At 49.8% G+C, this 19,062-nt stretch overlaps 1 protein-coding gene across 1 annotated transcript in view; it reads right to left on the minus strand.

Annotated features, from left to right (window-relative positions):
- The window catches only part of CDC14A (cell division cycle 14A), a 120,383-nt gene that overhangs the window by 38,727 nt on the left and 62,594 nt on the right, over positions 1–19,062 (minus strand). The window contains exons 6-8 of the mRNA XM_069737406.1: positions 8,560–8,626; positions 6,983–7,045; positions 1,218–1,305 (exon numbers count right to left, since the gene is read on the minus strand). Coding sequence (XP_069593507.1) covers positions 1,218–1,305; positions 6,983–7,045; positions 8,560–8,626 — 218 coding nt within the window. The remainder of the gene's footprint in view (positions 1–1,217; positions 1,306–6,982; positions 7,046–8,559; positions 8,627–19,062) is intronic.

Raw genomic sequence — 19,062 nt, forward strand, 5'->3', positions numbered from 1 at the left:
GGAGACCCGACTGTGATCCATAGGACATCACTCCTATGTGCGAGTTCTGAAAATAAAGACTCCATTTATGTTGAACTTTCTGTTGTCCCCGTCTGTCTGTCGCACTGCACCAACCCCGCTGCACTACAATATATATATATATATATATATATATATATATATATATATATATATATATATTTGCAGTCAATGAATGGCAACAGTTCTAGAAGCCTCTGGCCTAGTGCTGCTCACGCAGGTGAGTCTGTTACAATGTATGAATGCAGGTGAAGGGAGAGATTTGTGCAGTGTTTGAGGAGGATTTACAATGTGATTACTTTCGATTTCTGGATAGAAAAAAAAATTCCAAATTATGGCACCTGCCACATCTACTCCATAATTTACAACTTTTTAAATTTTCACCGCATCTCATGCCAATTTTCGACAATACTGGTTGCGCTTAGAATACAGGGATCAGGCCACATGTAATCCAACAAATTTACTATAGTTTACACCAGATATTGATGTCAAATATAATGCAGATGTATGCCAGCTCAAGGCTGCTGTGAATCTGGACTTTCGGTAAAGGTACAGCATGTGATGCGGCTGAGTTATCAATGGGTATACGCTGGTGTAAGATGCGTCTGAGGCCGGCGTCACACTGGTGACTTAAACGGACGAGTGCAATGCGATAAATAAAAAAAATAAAAAAAATCGCATTGCAATCGAACCAATGTTACACTATGGGGCAGCTCCCAGCAGCTAACTGTCGGCTCATGCGCACCCATATAAGCCTATGGGTGCGAGTGAGACAGCGCACACCACTCGGATATCATCCGAGTGCTGTGCGCTAAACGCGGACCCCGGCAATGGAGGAGATGGAGAAATTAGTTTCTCCTCCTCCTCCGCAGCTGTGCTCCGATCCGTTCTCTGCGAAAGGCTCGCAGACGTATGACACTTGGCTCCCGCTCGCAGCAGAGCAGGAGCCGAGGGTCATTAGCATATCTCATCTGGTGCTCTCGCATCGGATGCAATACGCTAGTGTGACGCCGGCCTTATTTATTAAGAGGCATGTGCTGGTGTAAGATGCGTCTGAATTATAAAGATGCTTAGATGCGCCATAAAAAAATAAATAAAATTTTGATTGCAAAAAACTGAAAACCCATATTTCAGTTAATCCCTCTGGAAACGTGTAAATTAATTTATTCTATTAGTTTTACTCTATTTACTAAACTTACCGTTTTCAATTTTGCTTTTTGGATGAGGGCCACTGAATGCCAGAAATTTCCCTGGGACAATCCAGTTGAAATCCCCATTTTCCACTCTCTGTGAACACAAGAAAAGAGTCAGAATCCGCCACCTAGTGTCAAGTTTACATGTCTGATATTACAAAGTCCTAAAAAGGAGCATCTTTATGTATGACAGGACATGTGTCCACTGAGCCAAAGTTCACATTTGGCATTTTGGTTCAAAATTTTTTTTTTTGCATTTTTAGGTGTGTTTTTTTGTTGTGTTTTTCTTCCTAGGCGAATTTCCAGCTTTGCGTGTTGATTTTTTCATCCCCATATCCTTCCATCAACATAGCCGTTCAAAGGCTTGTTCTTTTCAGATCAAATGGTCGTTTTTACACCATTCATTTTACCATACAATATACGAGAATTATTATACTACTCCATTTTCTGAGACCCATACCTTTTTTATTTTTCATCAATGGAGCTGTGCGAGGTCTTGTTCTCTGCACTGTGACATTATTATTGGGTACTTACCACGTTTGGATCACTTCTTAGCGCAATTTTCAGGGCAACTGACAAATGACAATTCTGGTGTTTCCATTTTCTTTACGGTACTGACTGTATGGCTTATCCTCTTCCCAAAATGTTACGTACGGGAACACTCACGTCACACGTCAGGAAGCAAATATTGGCAGAAGATCAGAGCTGACACAATTGTGCTGCACTTTTCTATTTCTATCATTAACTAGAAACAATTATGCTATGGGAAAACATTAAAAATTCAGCTTTTTGTAGAACAGGTTTGGTGGGGTTGTTCAGCAGAATTACAGATTTGTTCGCCCTTAGCTTTTGTTTTAAAGGAAACCGGTCACCAGTTTTTTCATGTCTGAACTAAGACTAGCACCTTAACCATCGCTTGTGGTGCACTCCATAAAGGGGTATATAACCCCCATATAACCCCCAAAAACCTTTTAAAATTCTCTGTATGTAAATCCATAAGCATAAGTGTGCATGTGACCTACTGCTAGCAGAGCCTAAAGCATAAGTGTGCATGTGCCCTACTGCGGGCAGAGCCTAAAGCATAAGTGTGCATGTGCCCTACTGCAGGTAGAGCCTAAAGCATAAGTGTGCATGTGCCCTACTGCAGGTAGAGCCTAAAGCATAAGTGTGCATGTGCCCTACTGCGGGCAGAGCCTAAAGCATAAGTGTGCATGAGCCCTACTGCGGGCAGAGCCTAAAGCATAAGTGTCCATGTGCCCTACTGCGGGCAGAGCCTAAAGCATAAGTGTGCATGTGCCCTACTGCAGGTAGAGCCTAAAGCATAAGTGTGCATGTGCCCTACTGCAGGTAGAGCCTAAAGCATAAGTGTGCATGTGCCCTACTGCGGGCAGAGCCTAAAGCATAAGTGTGCATGAGCCCTACTGCGGGCAGAGCCTAAAGCATAAGTGTCCATGTGCCCTACTGCAGGCAGAGCCTAAAGCATAAGTGTGCAGGTGCCCTACTGCAGGCAGAGCCTAAAGCATAAGTGTCCATGAGCCCTACTGCGGGCAGAGCCTAAAGCATAAGTGTGCATGAGCCCTACTGCGGGCAGAGCCTAAAGCATAAGTGTCCATGAGCCCTACTGCAGGCAGAGCCTAAAGCATAAGTGTGCATGTGCCCTACTGCAGGCAGAGCCTAAAGCATAAGTGTGCATGTGCCCTACTGCAGGCAGAGCCTAAAGCATAAGTGTGCATGTGCCCTACTGCGGGCAGAGCCTAAAGCATAAGTGTGCATGTGCCCTACTGCAGGCAGAGCCTAAAGCATAAGTGTGCATGTGCCCTACTGCAGGCAGAGCCTAAAGCATAAGTGTGCATGTGCCCTACTGCAGGCAGAGCCTAAAGCATAAGTGTGCATGAGCCCTACTGCGGGCAGAGCCTAAAGCATAAGTGTCCATGAGCCCTACTGCGGGCAGAGCCTAAAGCATAAGTGTGCATGTGCCCTACTGCGGGCAGAGCCTAAAGCATAAGTGTGCATGTGCCCTACTGCAGGCAGAGCCTAAAGCATAAGTGTGCATGTGCCCTACTGCGGGCAGAGCCTAAAGCATAAGTGTGCATGTGCCCTACTGCGGGCAGAGCCTAAAGCATAAGTGTGCAGGTGCCCTACTGCAGGTAGAGCCTAAAGCATAAGTGTGCATGTGCCCTACTGCGGGCAGAGCCTAAAGCATAAGTGTGCATGTGCCCTACTGCAGGCAGAGCCTAAAGCATAAGTGTGCAGGTGCCCTACTGCAGGCAGAGCCTAAAGCATAAGTGTGCATGTGCCCTACTGCAGGCAGAGCCTAAAGCATAAGTGTGCATGTGCCCTACTGCAGGCAGAGCCTAAAGCATAAGTGTCCATGAGCCCTACTGCGGGCAGAGCCTAAAGCATAAGTGTGCATGAGCCCTACTGCGGGCAGAGCCTAAAGCATAAGTGTCCATGAGCCCTACTGCAGGCAGAGCGTAAAGCATAAGTGTGCATGTGCCCTACTGCAGGCAGAGCCTAAAGCATAAGTGTGCATGTGCCCTACTGCAGGCAGAGCCTAAAGCATAAGTGTGCATGTGCCCTACTGCAGGCAGAGCCTAAAGCATAAGTGTGCATGTGCCCTACTGCAGGCAGAGCCTAAAGCATAAGTGTGCATGTGCCCTACTGCGGGCAGAGCCTAAAGCATAAGTGTGCATGTGCCCTACTGCAGGCAGAGCCTAAAGCATAAGTGTGCATGTGCCCTACTGCAGGCAGAGCCTAAAGCATAAGTGTCCATGAGCCCTACTGCGGGCAGAGCCTAAAGCATAAGTGTCCATGAGCCCTACTGCGGGCAGAACCTAAAGCATAAGTGTGCATGAGCCCTACTGCAGGCAGAGCCTAAAGCATAAGTGTGCATGTGCCCTACTGCGGGCAGAGCCTAAAGCATAAGTGTGCATGTGCCCTACTGCAGGCAGAGCCTAAAGCATAAGTGTGCATGTGCCCTACTGCGGGCAGAGCCTAAAGCATAAGTGTGCATGTGCCCTACTGCGGGCAGAGCCTAAAGCATAAGTGTGCATGAGCCCTACTGCGGGCAGAGCCTAAAGCATAAGTGTGCATGTGCCCTACTGCGGGCAGAGCCTAAAGCATAAGTGTGCATGTGCCCTACTGCAGGCAGAGCCTAAAGCATAAGTGTGCAGGTGCCCTACTGCAGGCAGAGCCTAAAGCATAAGTGTGCATGAGCCCTACTGTAGGCAGAGCCTAAAGCATAAGTGTGCATGTGCCCTACTGCAGGCAGAGCCTACAACATACATAATTGCACATGCAGACGTCTGTTTCTCTCGTTCCAATATCGGACCGCAATGCACGGACTGGCCGCGGGTCTCGAGACCAGAGCGTGATGGCCTGATACACATATATGAAGCTAAGGTTAGGTATAAACTTTGGCACTCAAAAATTACATTGAAATAGAAAGTTTATTAACAAAAAAATTGACCCAAATGGATTCCATATTATCAAGAAGTCAACCTTCCGGCCTGACAACTGGACTTTGTCAAAAGATATCTGGGAAGGAAAGGGTCTCTTAGAAATGCAATTCAAAGGCGCCAGGAAATAATCCAAATGGATAAATGGATAAACCAAGAACTGGTAGGGTTAAGTGGTCATGTTGCAGAATGGCGCTATATCCCTACCAGTTCTGGGTTTATCCATTCTTCATTTGGATTATTTCCTGGCGCCTTTGAATTGCATTTCTAAGAGACCCTTTCCCTCCCAGATATCTCTTGACAAAGTCCAGTTGTCAGGCCGGAAGGTTGACTTCTTGATAATATGGAATCCATTTGGGTCAATTTTTTTTGTTAATAAACTTTCTATTGTAGCATAATTTTTGAGTGCCGAAGTTTATACCTAACCTTATTGTATCTATTTACTTCTGAGCACCACCGATGAGACGATCGAACACCCATTCTCTACTATCACATATATGAAGCCGTCATGCTCGGGTTGGGAAACCCACAGCCAGTCAGTGCATTAGCAGTCCGTGCTTGGACCAATTTGCACAGACGTTTGCATGAGCCCTAACAAATCTGATGTTAATGGCCTATCCTGAGGAAGGTCATCAATATCAGATCAGTAACATCCAACAGCCAGAGCTGCGACCGATCACCTGCTTAAGCCGGGGTCACACTTGTAAGTATGATGCAAGAAACTGGCGCATCAATACCTGGCACTGCCGCCGGCACTTGGACCTGAGTTTGCGGCTGAATGTATTTCTATGCAGCTGAACGCTCCGGTCCCGAGTGCCGGCGGAAGGGCCGGGTATTGATGCGCCAGTTTCTCGCATTGTACTCACAAGTGTGACCCCGGCCTAATAATGAGAGCAGCGGGCTGATGTAAAGCAGTATACGGAGGGGGACACCACAGCATGTTCACTGCTTGGCGGTCATTTTTGAGTACAACAGCTCAACTACTATTCACTTTAAAAGAAAGCGGAGCTGCAGCACCAGAGAATGGCACGGTGTACGGAGATGGGCGGCTCCAGCTCTTTACACTGTTTAATACAGGAAGCCGCCCGTGCTGTAAAAAGCTGATCTGTGAAAGTGCCAAGTGTCGGCCTCCCCACTGATCTGATATTGGTCATTCATTTTTTAGCGTCACCATTGTTTTAATATATATTTAATAAATCTATAGTACACATGAAAAACAACGTTGCAATAAATCTTATTAGAGAAATCGGCTTCATTCTCAATTTAATCACTCAGTTCATGGGTGTAAAGCTTTAAAATGGGTATTCAGTGAGGCAGCTATTTCCATTACTGAGACGGTGGAGGACAGTTGGTGCTTGTACAGTTCTATGGAGGAGCTAGAGGCAGACAGACTTCCTGCCGCACGCTCTCCTGAAACGACAGCTGCAGAACTTTATGAGAACCAATTGTCATCTCCTATCTCACTAATGGGAAATTCTGTATTCACTGAAAACAGACGAATGCCCAATCCGACCTCGAGGAGTGCGCTCTGAAAGTCTACTATTTTCACCTGTACTATTGATTTATGAAAAGAAATATACAAAAAGAAGGATTACTCCTTAAGTAGTAGACAGCAAGCATTTAGGTAGGGAAGGTAGACTGAAAAATCTGTTCCTCTCCATAATGAACAACAAAGCAAAAAACAAAAAAAAAACAAAAAATGGACAATGCGGATATTGGTTTCTTATTAGGCAATTTCTTTTTTTTCTGTTTTTTTTTTTAACACCAGTTGCGGATTTCAAATCTGTGAAAATTGGCTATTTCCCCGCTTTGATGTCCATTCTGATGCCCAGAACCCATTTGGGCCACACTGGGGATGATCTGAATTTGATGTGGGGCAATCACTATGTATGCTAACGGTGGTTTGAGATCGGTGGCAAAAAAAGTCATTAAACACCCGTAAAACACTTTTATTAAAATCATCAACATGCACTGTTTTATGCCCGTTCTCTGCCCAGATCACATGTGGCTGCAGAGACCTGAATTTGATATGGGGCACCCTGATCAACGTGTCTGCAGTGTGAGATCAGTGGCCCACACTCGTTTAACCCCTTCTATAACGCCCTTCATTTTTGTGCCAGTTTTGTAGCTGCTTTTAAGTGTTTTCACATCAGGAACCCCGCTGCATTTTATTTTATTACTGTAATTTTTTTATTTTTGTCGATAAACCTGTAAAAAACAGAAAAAAATAAATTGCCGGATAAGAAACCAACTTCAGCTCCAAATAAGAAACTGGATAAGTGAAAAAAGAACTTCAACATTGTGGAAACCGACCTCATAATGTTCGTATTCATCCACATCAAAGTTTTCAAAGTTAAAGAACCCCAGATGCAGCGCCTGCGGGGAAACAAACACATCCCGGCATTACGGACCACATACAGTCACTTTTCATGGAAATCTCCATCCCAAATACATTACTGATAAAGTATATCTGTTCCCTACTTACTGACATATACAGCATACTGTATGTATATTGATGAGGCATATATCCATCACTGTGTGATTCCGGCCTTTGTCCACTGTGACGACGCGGACGCACCTAGCTCCATTGTAACCACAGCCGGCACCCACCAGAAGGGCCACAGCGTGTCCTCTGGATCTACACCCCACTGTGCTTTAGGAGGAACCCATTCAGCCGCTTTATTCTGTCCAGATCTCGGGCAGCATAAATTAGAGACCAGCTCCATTGCTACCTACATGTATGTTTTATTCTGCAGTGCTGCGGCGTTGAGAGATAACATACTTTACTAATCACTACGGAGATTAGTCAGAGGCAAGTCCCCGATGGGTTCTCTCAAAAGTAGTGTGACAACGCATATTATTGGTGAATCGTTTGTTATCGGCTGTGCATAGGGGTGTCCTTTGTTAATGCAATCCTGCCTCTGATGATAAGGAGCCTGCTGAAAACTCACCTTCCACATTCGAGTTATGTCTCTGAGAAGCTCTGATAACTCTGCCTCACTAAAGAATTTTAGATTTTTACACAGATCTCATCACCTTTGCCTACAAGTTTTCAAGATAAAATACCAAAGTTAATGGGAAGGTGTAAGGCTACAGTCAGACGGCCATGGATTCTCTCATCCAAGAGAATTGGGCCGACTATGCAAAAAACACTGATCCGAGTGTGAGCATAGTGTGATTCTCTCAGCTGAGGAGAAGATGGCAAACAAAATTTCTCCATCTTCTCCATTGTGGCAGTGCGCAGATATCAGACTGCACTCAGATGCCATCCGAGCGTGGTCCAGTGATTTCCACTGACCCGTTCATTGTGTTACAGTGTGGTGTGTGATCTGAATACGAGATCAAACTCTGACATCCTGCGACTTTTCCCTTGGACCGACTTGGAAAAATTAGGCCCCATAAACAAACATTGATCCCCGTGCATTCCGATGTTTTGTTGGATCGCACTCGGAGCGATAATACGGTGGTGTGAGCGAGCCATAATACATAGAATATTGATTTTATTATTCTTACATTCAGTGAGGGGGTTAAATCTATTTAAGTACTCTGGTGGTAAAACAAAAATAAAAATGACACTCTACCATTAGATATTACATTTTATAATAATAGTTATTATGAGTGCTGTAGTAACACACACATCCTCTGGGTGGCAGCATTTTATAGAGATCTGCAATGTGCTTACTGAAAATACATTGCAAAGAATTAAAAAAAAATACTCCAGTGTATGTGTAAGTACAAAACTTGGACCATGGCAGGTCAGCCAGGCCAAAAGAGAAGTAAAGGAAAGCTACAGCTGACGATAGAGCAGGAGGATTACTATGTGGCATATCGTATAATTATCAGCATGACAGCAAATATGAACTATGACATTTATAGCCAACGGCATTTACCTTGCGCATGCCATGCAAACAGTCAAGGATGGTGAGGTTATAAGTGCAGTTTCCAAAAGAAGCATCTCTGCAAAAAAAAAAAAAAAAAGAGAGAGAGAGAGAAAGGTCATCAGTTAAGGTACCTTCACACATAACGATATCGTTAACGACGCCAATAAAAAACAGACTCCGGATGCTTAGAACGGCTGAAAATCAGTGAATACAAGATCCAACATACTATATCAGATGGTACTAAAATGACAGGTCACCTATAGGCTCCCATATAAATACTCTATGGCAACTGGTAAATGGGGGCCAATGGATCTACTGAAAGAGTAACCATCATTTTGTTCCTTTATTTCATAAATCAAAAGTGCACGTGAAAATAAAAAAAAAAAACAAAACAAAAAAACACATGATAAAGTTTAAGAGAAATCAACTTCATTCTCCTCCTGGACTGATCATTCATTCTCACAATATACTCAATTCACTGGTAAAGATCTGTCTTCAGTGAATACAGATTTCCCCATTACGGAGACAGATGACAGTTAGTGCTCAGAAAGTTCTATGGAGATCTGTAAGTTGCCTTTCAGGAGAACTTGCAGAAAGTCTGTGTCTGCCTTTCCTTTTCCCCTTCTCCATAGAATTCTACAAGCATTGTCATCTCCTGTCTCGGTGATGGGAAAGTCTGTCTTCACTAAATAATAATCTTTAGAATAATAATCTTTATTTTTATATAGCGCTAACATATTCCGCAGCGCTTTACAGTTTGCACACATTATCATCCACATTTTACCCATGAATTATTGAGAGTGAAAGATCAATAGAGTAGATTAAAGAAGCAAAATTATCTGATAAGATATATTGCAAAGTTGCTTATTTTCAAGTATTCTATTGATCTATGAAATAAAAATGAAGCTGAGGGTGACCCTTTAGGCTCCGAATCAGGAATTTTCCCAGGCACATATGGTAACTTATGGTACAGTACTTCTCCTGTCTACAAGGAAGCGAAGAAGTGATCAGGCTGCACTGTAGTACAATATCCCCTTAAGATCTCATCTTGGGAACTAAAGGTACCTTCACACTAAGCGACGCTGCAGCGATACCGACAACGATATCGATCGCTGCAGCGTCGCTGTTTGGTCGCTGGAGAGCTGTCACACAGACCGCTCTCCAGCGACCAACGATGCCGGTAACCAGGGTAAACATCGGGTTACTAAGCGCAGGGCCGCGCTTAGTAACCCGATGTTTACCCTGGTTACCATCCTAAAAGTAAAAAAAACAAACGCTTCATACTTACCTACCGCTGTCTGTCCCCGGCGCTCTGCTTCTCTGCTCTGGCTGTGAGCACAGCGGCCGGAAAGCAGAGTGGTGACGTCACCGCTGTGCTTTCCGGCTGGCCGACGCTGACACAGGATGCAGGAGGAGTGCAGAGAAGCAGAGCGCCGGGGACAGACAGCGGAAGGTAAATATGTAGTGTTTGTTTTTTTTACTTTTACGATGGTAACCAGGATAAACATCGGGTTACTAAGTGCGGCCCTGCGCTTAGTAACCCGATGTTTACCCTGGTTACAAGTGAAGACATCGCTGAATCGGTGTCACACACGCCGATTCAGCGATGTCAGCGGGTGATCCAGCGACGAAATAAAGTTCTGGCCTTCTAGCTCCGACCAACGATGTCACAGCAGGATCCAGATCGCTGCTGCGTGTCAAACACAACGATATCGCTAGCCAGGATGCTGCAACGTCACGGATCGCTAGCGATATCGTTGTGAAGTTGTTTAGTGTGAAGGTACCTTTAAGAAATTCTGTATTCAGCATAGGTGTGACAGGTATACAAGCATGATAGCGAGCACATTTATGTCCCACACTGTAGGCATAGGAACAATGGCCGCCAGGAAGCCAGAAATTCCACTGTCACTATGGCGAGCGGAGAGGGCTCAGTGCTGGCTATACAGCGTCACACAAGCTCAGAGTCACAACAAGGTGAGGAGCCTGCACATAAGATGCTTGTTAGTAACCGCCAGCGTCCAAGATTCGTTATGGGATGGAGGATTGAGGGCGGAAATATAAGAATTATGACAACCATAAAATTTAATAAATGAGAAAAATTCTTTGTTGTGGACTGCAGTCCTTCTTCGATGAGCCCCACATTGGGTCCCATTGTATCTTCATATTCAAGGTGGTAAACATTTAACTACGGTAATATGGTACTCCCAACACAACTCCTGCTCCGCATGTAACGTTCCACATGAAGAGTTTGGTTAGGTTCACACTAGGGGCTCGCTCACATTGGCGTATAAGTCGGACGAGTGCAATCCAATAAAAGAAAAAAAAAAAAAAAAAAATCAGACAGCACTTGGACCAATATTATTCAATCAGATCAATGAGACCTGCATATTTTTTCCAAGCTGTATTCGGCATGAAAAACAAAACAAAAAAAACAAAACAAAAACTGCAGCATACTATAATTTCACTCCAAAATCTGATGAGTGTGAGAAAAAAGGGTCCCCTGTGGGGACAGCTAGCTGTTGTGCACCCTCTTTACTGCAGCTATGGGTATATATCAAATTCTTACATTCTATTTCTGTTGCTGCTAGATGTCCAGTTGATGCAATTTTACACACGCCTTGCGTTTGTTTATCACTTGATGCGCATGCCTGGACCTGTTGTGCTATACCTCCCAACCGTCCCGGATCCAGCGGGACTGTCCCAATTTTGACAGTTCAGCCCCGCGATCCCGGGCGGGACATTAGTTGTCCCGCACTGGTTGAGAGGTGTGTATATCACCCGGCCAGCTCCCTGAGTCCCTGCACCCGCAGAGCAGCACACCACATATTGGCTGCTCTGTGCGCACCGGACCTGTGATGAGGTCACAGGATGGGAGTCAGTGGGTCACATGATCGGATCATGTGACCCACTGACTCCTCCCATCCTGTGACCTCATCACAGGTCCTGTGCGCACAGAGCAGCCGATATGTGGGAGGACCTCCGTGTACAGGACTCTGCTGGTTGTCATGGCGCTGGAGGAGGGTAAGTGTGAGGTCAGGAGGTGTTACAGTGTGGATGTAGCAGAGCCGTGTGTGTACGAGGTGTATGGATCGGAGCAGCGTGTGAAAGGTGTATGGAGCGGAGTCGTGTAAGAGGTGGATGGAGCCGTGTGTACGAGGTGTACGGAGCGCAGCCGCGTTTGTACGAGGTCTACAGATTGGAGCAGCGTGTGAAAGGTGTAGGAGCGGAGTCGTGTGTGTAAGAGGTGTACGGAGCCATGTGTACAAGGTGTACGGAGCACAGCCGCGTGTGTACAAGGTGTATGGAGCGGTGTCGTGTGTGTACGAGGTGTACGGAGCCGTGTGTATGAGGTGTACGGAGCCGTGTGTACGAGGTGTACGGAGCCGTGTGTACGAGGTGTACGGAGCCGTGTGTACGAGGTGTACGGAGCACAGCCACGTGTGTATGAGATGTACGGAGCGTGGCAGCGCGTGAAAGGTGTATGGAGCAGAGTCGTGTGTGTACGAGGTGTACAGAACGGAGCCACGTGTGTACGAGGTGTACAGAGCAGAGCCACGTGTGTACGAAGTGTGCGGAGCAGAGCCATATGTGTACAAGGTATACGTAGCGGAGCAGCGTGTGCAATGTGTATGGAGCGGAGCCATGTGTGTATGAGGTGTACGGAGTGGTGCCGTGTGTGTACGAGATGTATGGAGAGGAACCATGTGTGTATGAGGTGTTCGGAGCGAAGCCATGTGTGTGCAAGGTATACAGAGCGGAGCAGCATGTGCAATGTGTATGGAGCGGAGCCGTGTGTGTGTACGAGGTGTACGGAGCGGAGCAGTGTGTGAAAGGTGTATGGGGCAGAGTCGTGTGTGTAAGAAGTGTACGGAGCGGAGCCATGTGTATAAGAGGTGTATAGAGCAGAGCCACGTGTGTATGAGGTGTGCGGAGCAGAGCCATGTGTGTACAAGGTATACGGAGCAGAGCAGCGTGTGCAATGTGTATAGAGCGGAGCCGTGTGTGTACGAGGTGTACGGAGTGGTGCCGTGTGTGTATGAGATGTATGGAGAGGAGCCGTGTGTGTATGAGGTGTACGGAGCGGAGCCTTGTGTGCAAGGTATACGGAGCGGAGCATTGTGTGCAATGTGTATGGAGCGGAGCCGTGTGTGTACGAGGTGTACGGAGTGGAGCCGTGTGTGTACGAGGTGTATGGGGAGGAGCCGTGTGTGTACGAGGTGTATGGGGAGGAGCCGTGTGTGTACGAGGTGTATGGGGAAGAGCCGTGTGTGTACGAGGTGTACCAAGCGGAGCCGTGTGTGTACGAGGTGTACGGTGCGGAGCCGCATGTGCAAGGTGTACGGAGCGGAGTCGTGTGTGTGTACGAGGTGTATGGAGCAGAGTCGCATGTGTACGAGGTGTACGGAGCAGACGCTGGCTGTGTCGGATCGGAGCATATATTGCTCCTCGCTCTGACACTGACTGGCACAGGAGACACGAAGAGGTCTTTATCAGTGGCGTATCACAGCTGCAGCGACGTGAGCAGTCAGCGGCGCAGCTGGATGACACCATTCAGCGCCGTGGGAGTGGAAGCTACCGGCAGCTGCGAGGGTGCGCTGTGAAAGGTGTGTGTGTGTAGTGATGGAGAAGGCAATGGTGGGGGTAACCATGTGTGGCATTATACTGTACCCAGCATTGTGTGGGGCCATTGTACTGTACAAAGCATCATGTGGGGCCATTATACAGTATGGAGCATAATGTGGCAATTATACAGTATGGAGCATTATGTGTGGCCATTATACAATACGCAGCATCATGTGGGGCCATTATACAGTATGGAGCATAATGTGGCAATTATACAGTATGGAGCATTATGTGTGGCCATTATAGAGTATGGGGCACTGTGTGGCCATTATGCAGTATGGAGCATCATGTGGACCCATTATACAGTAAGGAGCATCATGTGTGGCCATTATACAGTATGGAGCATCATGTGTGGCCATTATACAATACGCAGCATCATGTGTGGCCATTATACAGTATGAAGCATCATGTGGGGCAATTACACAGTATGGAGCATAATGTGGCCATTATACAGTATGGAGCATCACGTGGGGCCAGTACACTGTACGCAGCATCATGTGTGGCCGTTATACAGTACGAAGCATCATGTGGGGCTATTATACAGTATGGAGCATAATGTGGCCATTATACAGTATGGAGCATCATGTGTGGCCAGTACACTGTACGCAGCATCATTTGGGGCCATTATACAGTATGGAGCATCATGTGTGGCCATTTTACAGTATGCAGCATCATGTGGGTTCATTATACTGTATGGAGCATCATGTGGGGCCAGTACACTGTACGCAGCATCATTTGGGGCCATTATACAGTATGGAGCATCATGTGTGGCCATTATACAGTATGCAACATCATGTGGGCCCATTATACTGTATGGAGCATCACATGGGGCCAGTACACTGTACGCAGCATCATTTGGGGCCATTATACAGTATGGAGCGTCATGTGTGGCCATTATACAGTATAGAGCATCACGTGGGGCCAGTACACTGTATGCAGCATCATTTGGGGCCATTATACAGTATGTAGCGTCATGTGTGGCCATTATACAGTATGGAGCATCACGTGGGGCCAGTACACTGTATGCAGCATCATTTGGGGCCATTATACAGTATGTAGCGTCATGTGTGCCTATTATACAGTATGGAGCATCACGTGGGGCCAGTACACTGTATGCAGCATCATTTGGGGCCATTATACAGTATGGAGCATCATGTGTGGCCATTATACAGTATGGAGCATCACGTGGGGCCAGTACACTGTATGCAGCATCATTTGGGGCCATTATACAGTATGGAGCATCATGTGTGGCCATTATACAGTATGGAGCACTGTGTGACCATATTTTTTTGTTTATAATTATTGTTTATGAAACATTGTGATCAGAAGTGCTAAATGGGTGTGGTTGGGGCGTGACTAGTTATGAAATGGGTATGGTCAGAGGTGTGGCTTAAAATGTGCCGCTGCGCGCATCGCTAACTTTGTCCCTCTTTCCCTTCCTCAAAAGTTGGGAGGTATGAACGGAGGTGGAGGTCTGCTATGTCTGGCCACTGTGCAGGAACTGTTGGAAACCCACCTCCACAGATATACACATATGCACCCCTGACTTTCTATATTATTATTATAGCGCCATTTATTCCATGGCGCTTTACATGTGAGGGGTATACATAATAAAAACAAGTACAATAATCTTAAACAATACAAGTCATAGCTGGTACAGGAGGAGAGAGGACCCTGCCCGCGAGGGCTCACAATCTACAAGGGATGGGTGAGGATACAGTAGGTGAGGGTAGAGCTGGTCGTGCAGCGGTTTGGTGGATAGGTGGTTACTGCAGGTTGTAGGCTTGTCAGAAGAGGTGAATCGTCAAGTTCCTTTTGAAGGTTTTGATGGTAGGTGAGAGTCTGGATATGTTGTGGTAAAGAGTTCCGGAATATGGCGGAAGCACGGGAGAAATCTTGTATGCGATTGTGGGAAGAGGAGATGAGAGGGGAGTAGAGAAGGAGATCTTGTGAGGATCGGAGGTTGCATGCAGGAAAGTACCGGGAGACGAGGTCACAGATGTAAGGAGACAGGTTGTGGATGGCTTTGTATGCCATGGTTAGGGTTTTCAACTGGAGTCTCTGGTTAATAGGGAGCCAGTGCAGGGATTCACAGAGGGGAGAGGCCGGGGATTAGCAGGGGGGGCCAGGTGGATTATTTGGGCAGCAGAGTTTAGGATAAATTGGAGGGGTGCGAGATTGTTAAAGGGGAGGCCACAGAGCAGGAGGTTGCAGTAGTAAAGGCGGGAGATGATGAGGGCATGGACTAGGGTTTTTGCAGATTCTTGGTTTAGAACTGTACGGATCCGTGAAATATTTTTGAGTTGAAGTTGGCAGGAAGTGGAAAGGACTTGGATATGTGGTTTGAAGGAGAGATTAGAGTCAAGGGTTACCACGATGCAGCGAGCTTGTGGGACTGGGGAGAGTGAGCAGCAGTGTGCTATTGCCATACAGACAGGGCCGCCATCAGGGCATTACAGCCGTGACTGGCGTATGGGGCCCGGTGAGCAGAGGGGGCCCGCATCGGGCCCCCTCTTACCTGCTCACCGGGCCCCTACCGGCAGCCGCAGGCTGAACCGGGCCCTTAGCGGCGGCCGGCGCTACAGCTGTACGCTATTGACATGCGGGCCCGCGCGTCAATAGTTAACAGCTGCCAGCCGCAGCGTGCAGGTCGCCGGCGTCTGACGTCATTGTCAGTCGCCGGCGAGTGCACAGTGCAGCTGCGTGGAGAGATCAGGAGCGCAGCAGGTAAGCAGAACTTTTTTTTTTTCTACTGAGGGCGGCGATCCGGGGGGGGGGGGGGGGGGGGGTCGGGGGGGGCAGAAGGCTGGACACAGGGGGGCAGTAAAGCTGGACACAGGGGGGGCAGAAGGCTGAACACAGAGGGGGGAAGTAAAGCTGGACACGGGGGGGGCAGAAAGCTGGACACGGGGGGGGGGCAGAAAGCTGGACACGGGGGGGGGGGGGGGCAGAAAGCTGGACACGGGGGGGGGCAGAAAGCTGGACACGGGGGGGGGCAGAAAGCTGGACACGGGGGGGGGCAGAAAGCTGGACACGGGGGGGGGCAGAAAGCTGGACACGGGGGGGGGCAGAAAGCTGGACACGGGGGGGGGCAGAAAGCTGGACACGGGGGGGGGCAGAAAGCTGGACACGGGGGGGGGCAGAAAGCTGGACACGGGGGGGGGCAGAAAGCTGGACACGGGGGGGGGCAGAAAGCTGGACACGGGGGGGGGGCAGAAAGCTGGACACGGGGGGGGGGCAGAAAGCTGGACACGGGGGGGGGGGCAGAAAGCTGGACACGGGGGGGGGGCAGAAAGCTGGACACGGGGGGGGGCAGAAAGCTGGACACGGGGGGGGGCAGAAAGCTGGACACGGGGGGGGGGGCAGAAAGCTGGACACGGGGGGGGGCAGAAAGCTGGACACGGGGGGGGGGGCAGAAAGCTGGACACGGGGGGGGGCAGAAAGCTGGACACGGGGGGGGGCAGAAAGCTGGACACGGGGGGGGCAGAAAGCTGGACACGGGGGGGGGCAGAAAGCTGGACACGGGGGGGGCAGAAAGCTGGACACGGGGGGGGGCAGAAAGCTGGACACGGGGGGGGGGCAGAAAGCTGGACACGGGGGGGGGCAGAAAGCTGGACACGGGGGGGGCAGAAAGCTGGACACGGGGGGGGCAGAAAGCTGGACACGGGGGGGCAGAAAGCTGGACACGGGGGGGGGCAGAAAGCTGGACACGGGGGGGGGGCAGAAAGCTGGACACGGGGGGGGGGCAGAAAGCTGGACACGGGGGGGGGGCAGAAAGCTGGACACGGGGGGGGCAGAAAGCTGGACACGGGGGGGGCAGAAAGCTGGACACGGGGGGGGGGCAGAAAGCTGGACACGGGGGGGGGGCAGAAAGCTGGACACGGGGGGGGGGCAGAAAGCTGGACACGGGGGGGGGGCAGAAAGCTGGACACGGGGGGGGGGCAGAAAGCTGGACACGGGGGGGGGGCAGAAAGCTGGCACGGGGGGGGCAGAAAGCTGGACACGGGGGGGGCAGAAAGCTGGACACGGGGGGGGCAGAAAGCTGGACACGGGGGGGGCAGAAAGCTGGACACGGGGGGGCAGAAAGCTGGACACGGGGGGGGGCAGAAAGCTGGACACGGGGGGGGGGCAGAAAGCTGGACACGGGGGGGGGGCAGAAAGCTGGACACGGGGGGGGGGCAGAAAGCTGGACACGGGGGGGGGGCAGAAAGCTGGACACGGGGGGGGCAGAAAGCTGGACACGGGGGGGGGGCAGAAAGCTGGACACGGGGGGGGGGCAGAAAGCTGGACACGGGGGGGGGGCAGAAAGCTGGACACGGGGGGGGGGCAGAAAGCTGGACACGGGGGGGGGGCAGAAAGCTGGACACGGGGGGGGGGCAGAAAGCTGGACACGGGGGGGGGGCAGAAAGCTGGCACGGGGGGGGCAGAAAGCTGGACACGGGGGGGGCAGAAAGCTGGACACGGGGGGGGCAGAAAGCTGGACACGGGGGGGGGGCAGAAAGCTGGACACGGGGGGGGGCAGAAAGCTGGACACGGGGGGGGGGGGCAGAAAGCTGGACACGGGGGGGGCAGAAAGCTGGACACGGGGGGGGCAGAAAGCTGGACACAGGGGGGGGCAGAAAGCTGGACACAGGGGGGGGCAGAAAGCTGGACACAGGGGGGGGCAGAAAGCTGGACACAGGGGGGGGCAGAAAGCTGGACACAGGGGGGGGCAGAAAGCTGGACACAGGGGGGGCAGAAAGCTGGACACGGGGGGGGGCAGAAAGCTGGACAGGGGGGGCAGAAAGCTGGACACAGGGGGGGCAGAAAGCTGGACACAGGGGGGGCAGAAAGCTGGACACAGGGGGGGGCAGAAAGCTGGACACAGGGGGGGCAGAAAGCTGGACAGAGATGGGGCAGAGTGCTGGACAGAGACGGGGCAGAGTGCTGGACAGAGACGGGGCAGAGTGCCGGACAGAGACGGGGCAGAGTGCCGGACAGAGACGGGGCAGAGTGCCGGACAGAGACGGGGCAGAGTGCTGGACAGAGATGGGGCAGGATTGGACACAGATGGGGCAGAGTGCTGGACAGAGATGGGGCAGAGTGCTGGACAGAGATGGGGCAGAGTGCTGGACAGAGATGGGGCAGAGTGCTGGACAGAGATGGGGCAGAGTGCTGGACAGAGATGGGGCAGAGTGCTGGACAGAGATGGGGCAGAGTGCTGGACAGAGATGGGGCAGAGTGCTGGACACAGATGGGGCAGAGTGCTGGACACAGATGGGGCAGAGTGCTGGACACAGATGGGGCAGAGTGCTGGACACAGATGGGGCAGAGTGCTGGACACAGATGGAGCAGAGTGCTGGACACAGATGGAGCAGAGTGCTGGACACAGATGGGGCAGAGTGCTGGACACAGATGGGGCAGAGTGCTGGACACAGATGGGGCAGAGTGCTGGACACAGATGGGGCAGAGTGCTGGACACAGATGGGGCAGAATGGAGACAGATGGGGCAAGATTGCAGACAGATGGGGCAGGATGGATACGATGGAGACAGATGGGGCAGGATGGGGAGATCATATGGGGCAGAATGGATACTCATGAGGGCAGGATGGGAGAACATATGGCTGGAGCCTGGAATGAGACACACGGGGGCTAGGATGGCGAATATTACCATAGGGGCTAATTAAGGGATATTATTATTGCAGTGATGTATTTATTTTATTTTTTGAGTATACTGTTTTAAATGGGGGGGCGGTCCTGTTACTGTGTAGAGTGATACTATGTTGCCTTCTTCATGTGGTGTAATGTAGAAGTTGGGAAAATTAAGTAATGTGTTCTACAAGCGGAACTCGAGATAACTGTTTTATTTCCTGCAGAGACGAGTCCTGGCTGGATGAAGTGATGGTGGTC

This window comes from Ranitomeya imitator, chromosome 8 (genome assembly GCF_032444005.1).
Source record: "Ranitomeya imitator isolate aRanImi1 chromosome 8, aRanImi1.pri, whole genome shotgun sequence".
NCBI classification, from domain to species: Eukaryota; Metazoa; Chordata; class Amphibia; order Anura; family Dendrobatidae; genus Ranitomeya; species Ranitomeya imitator.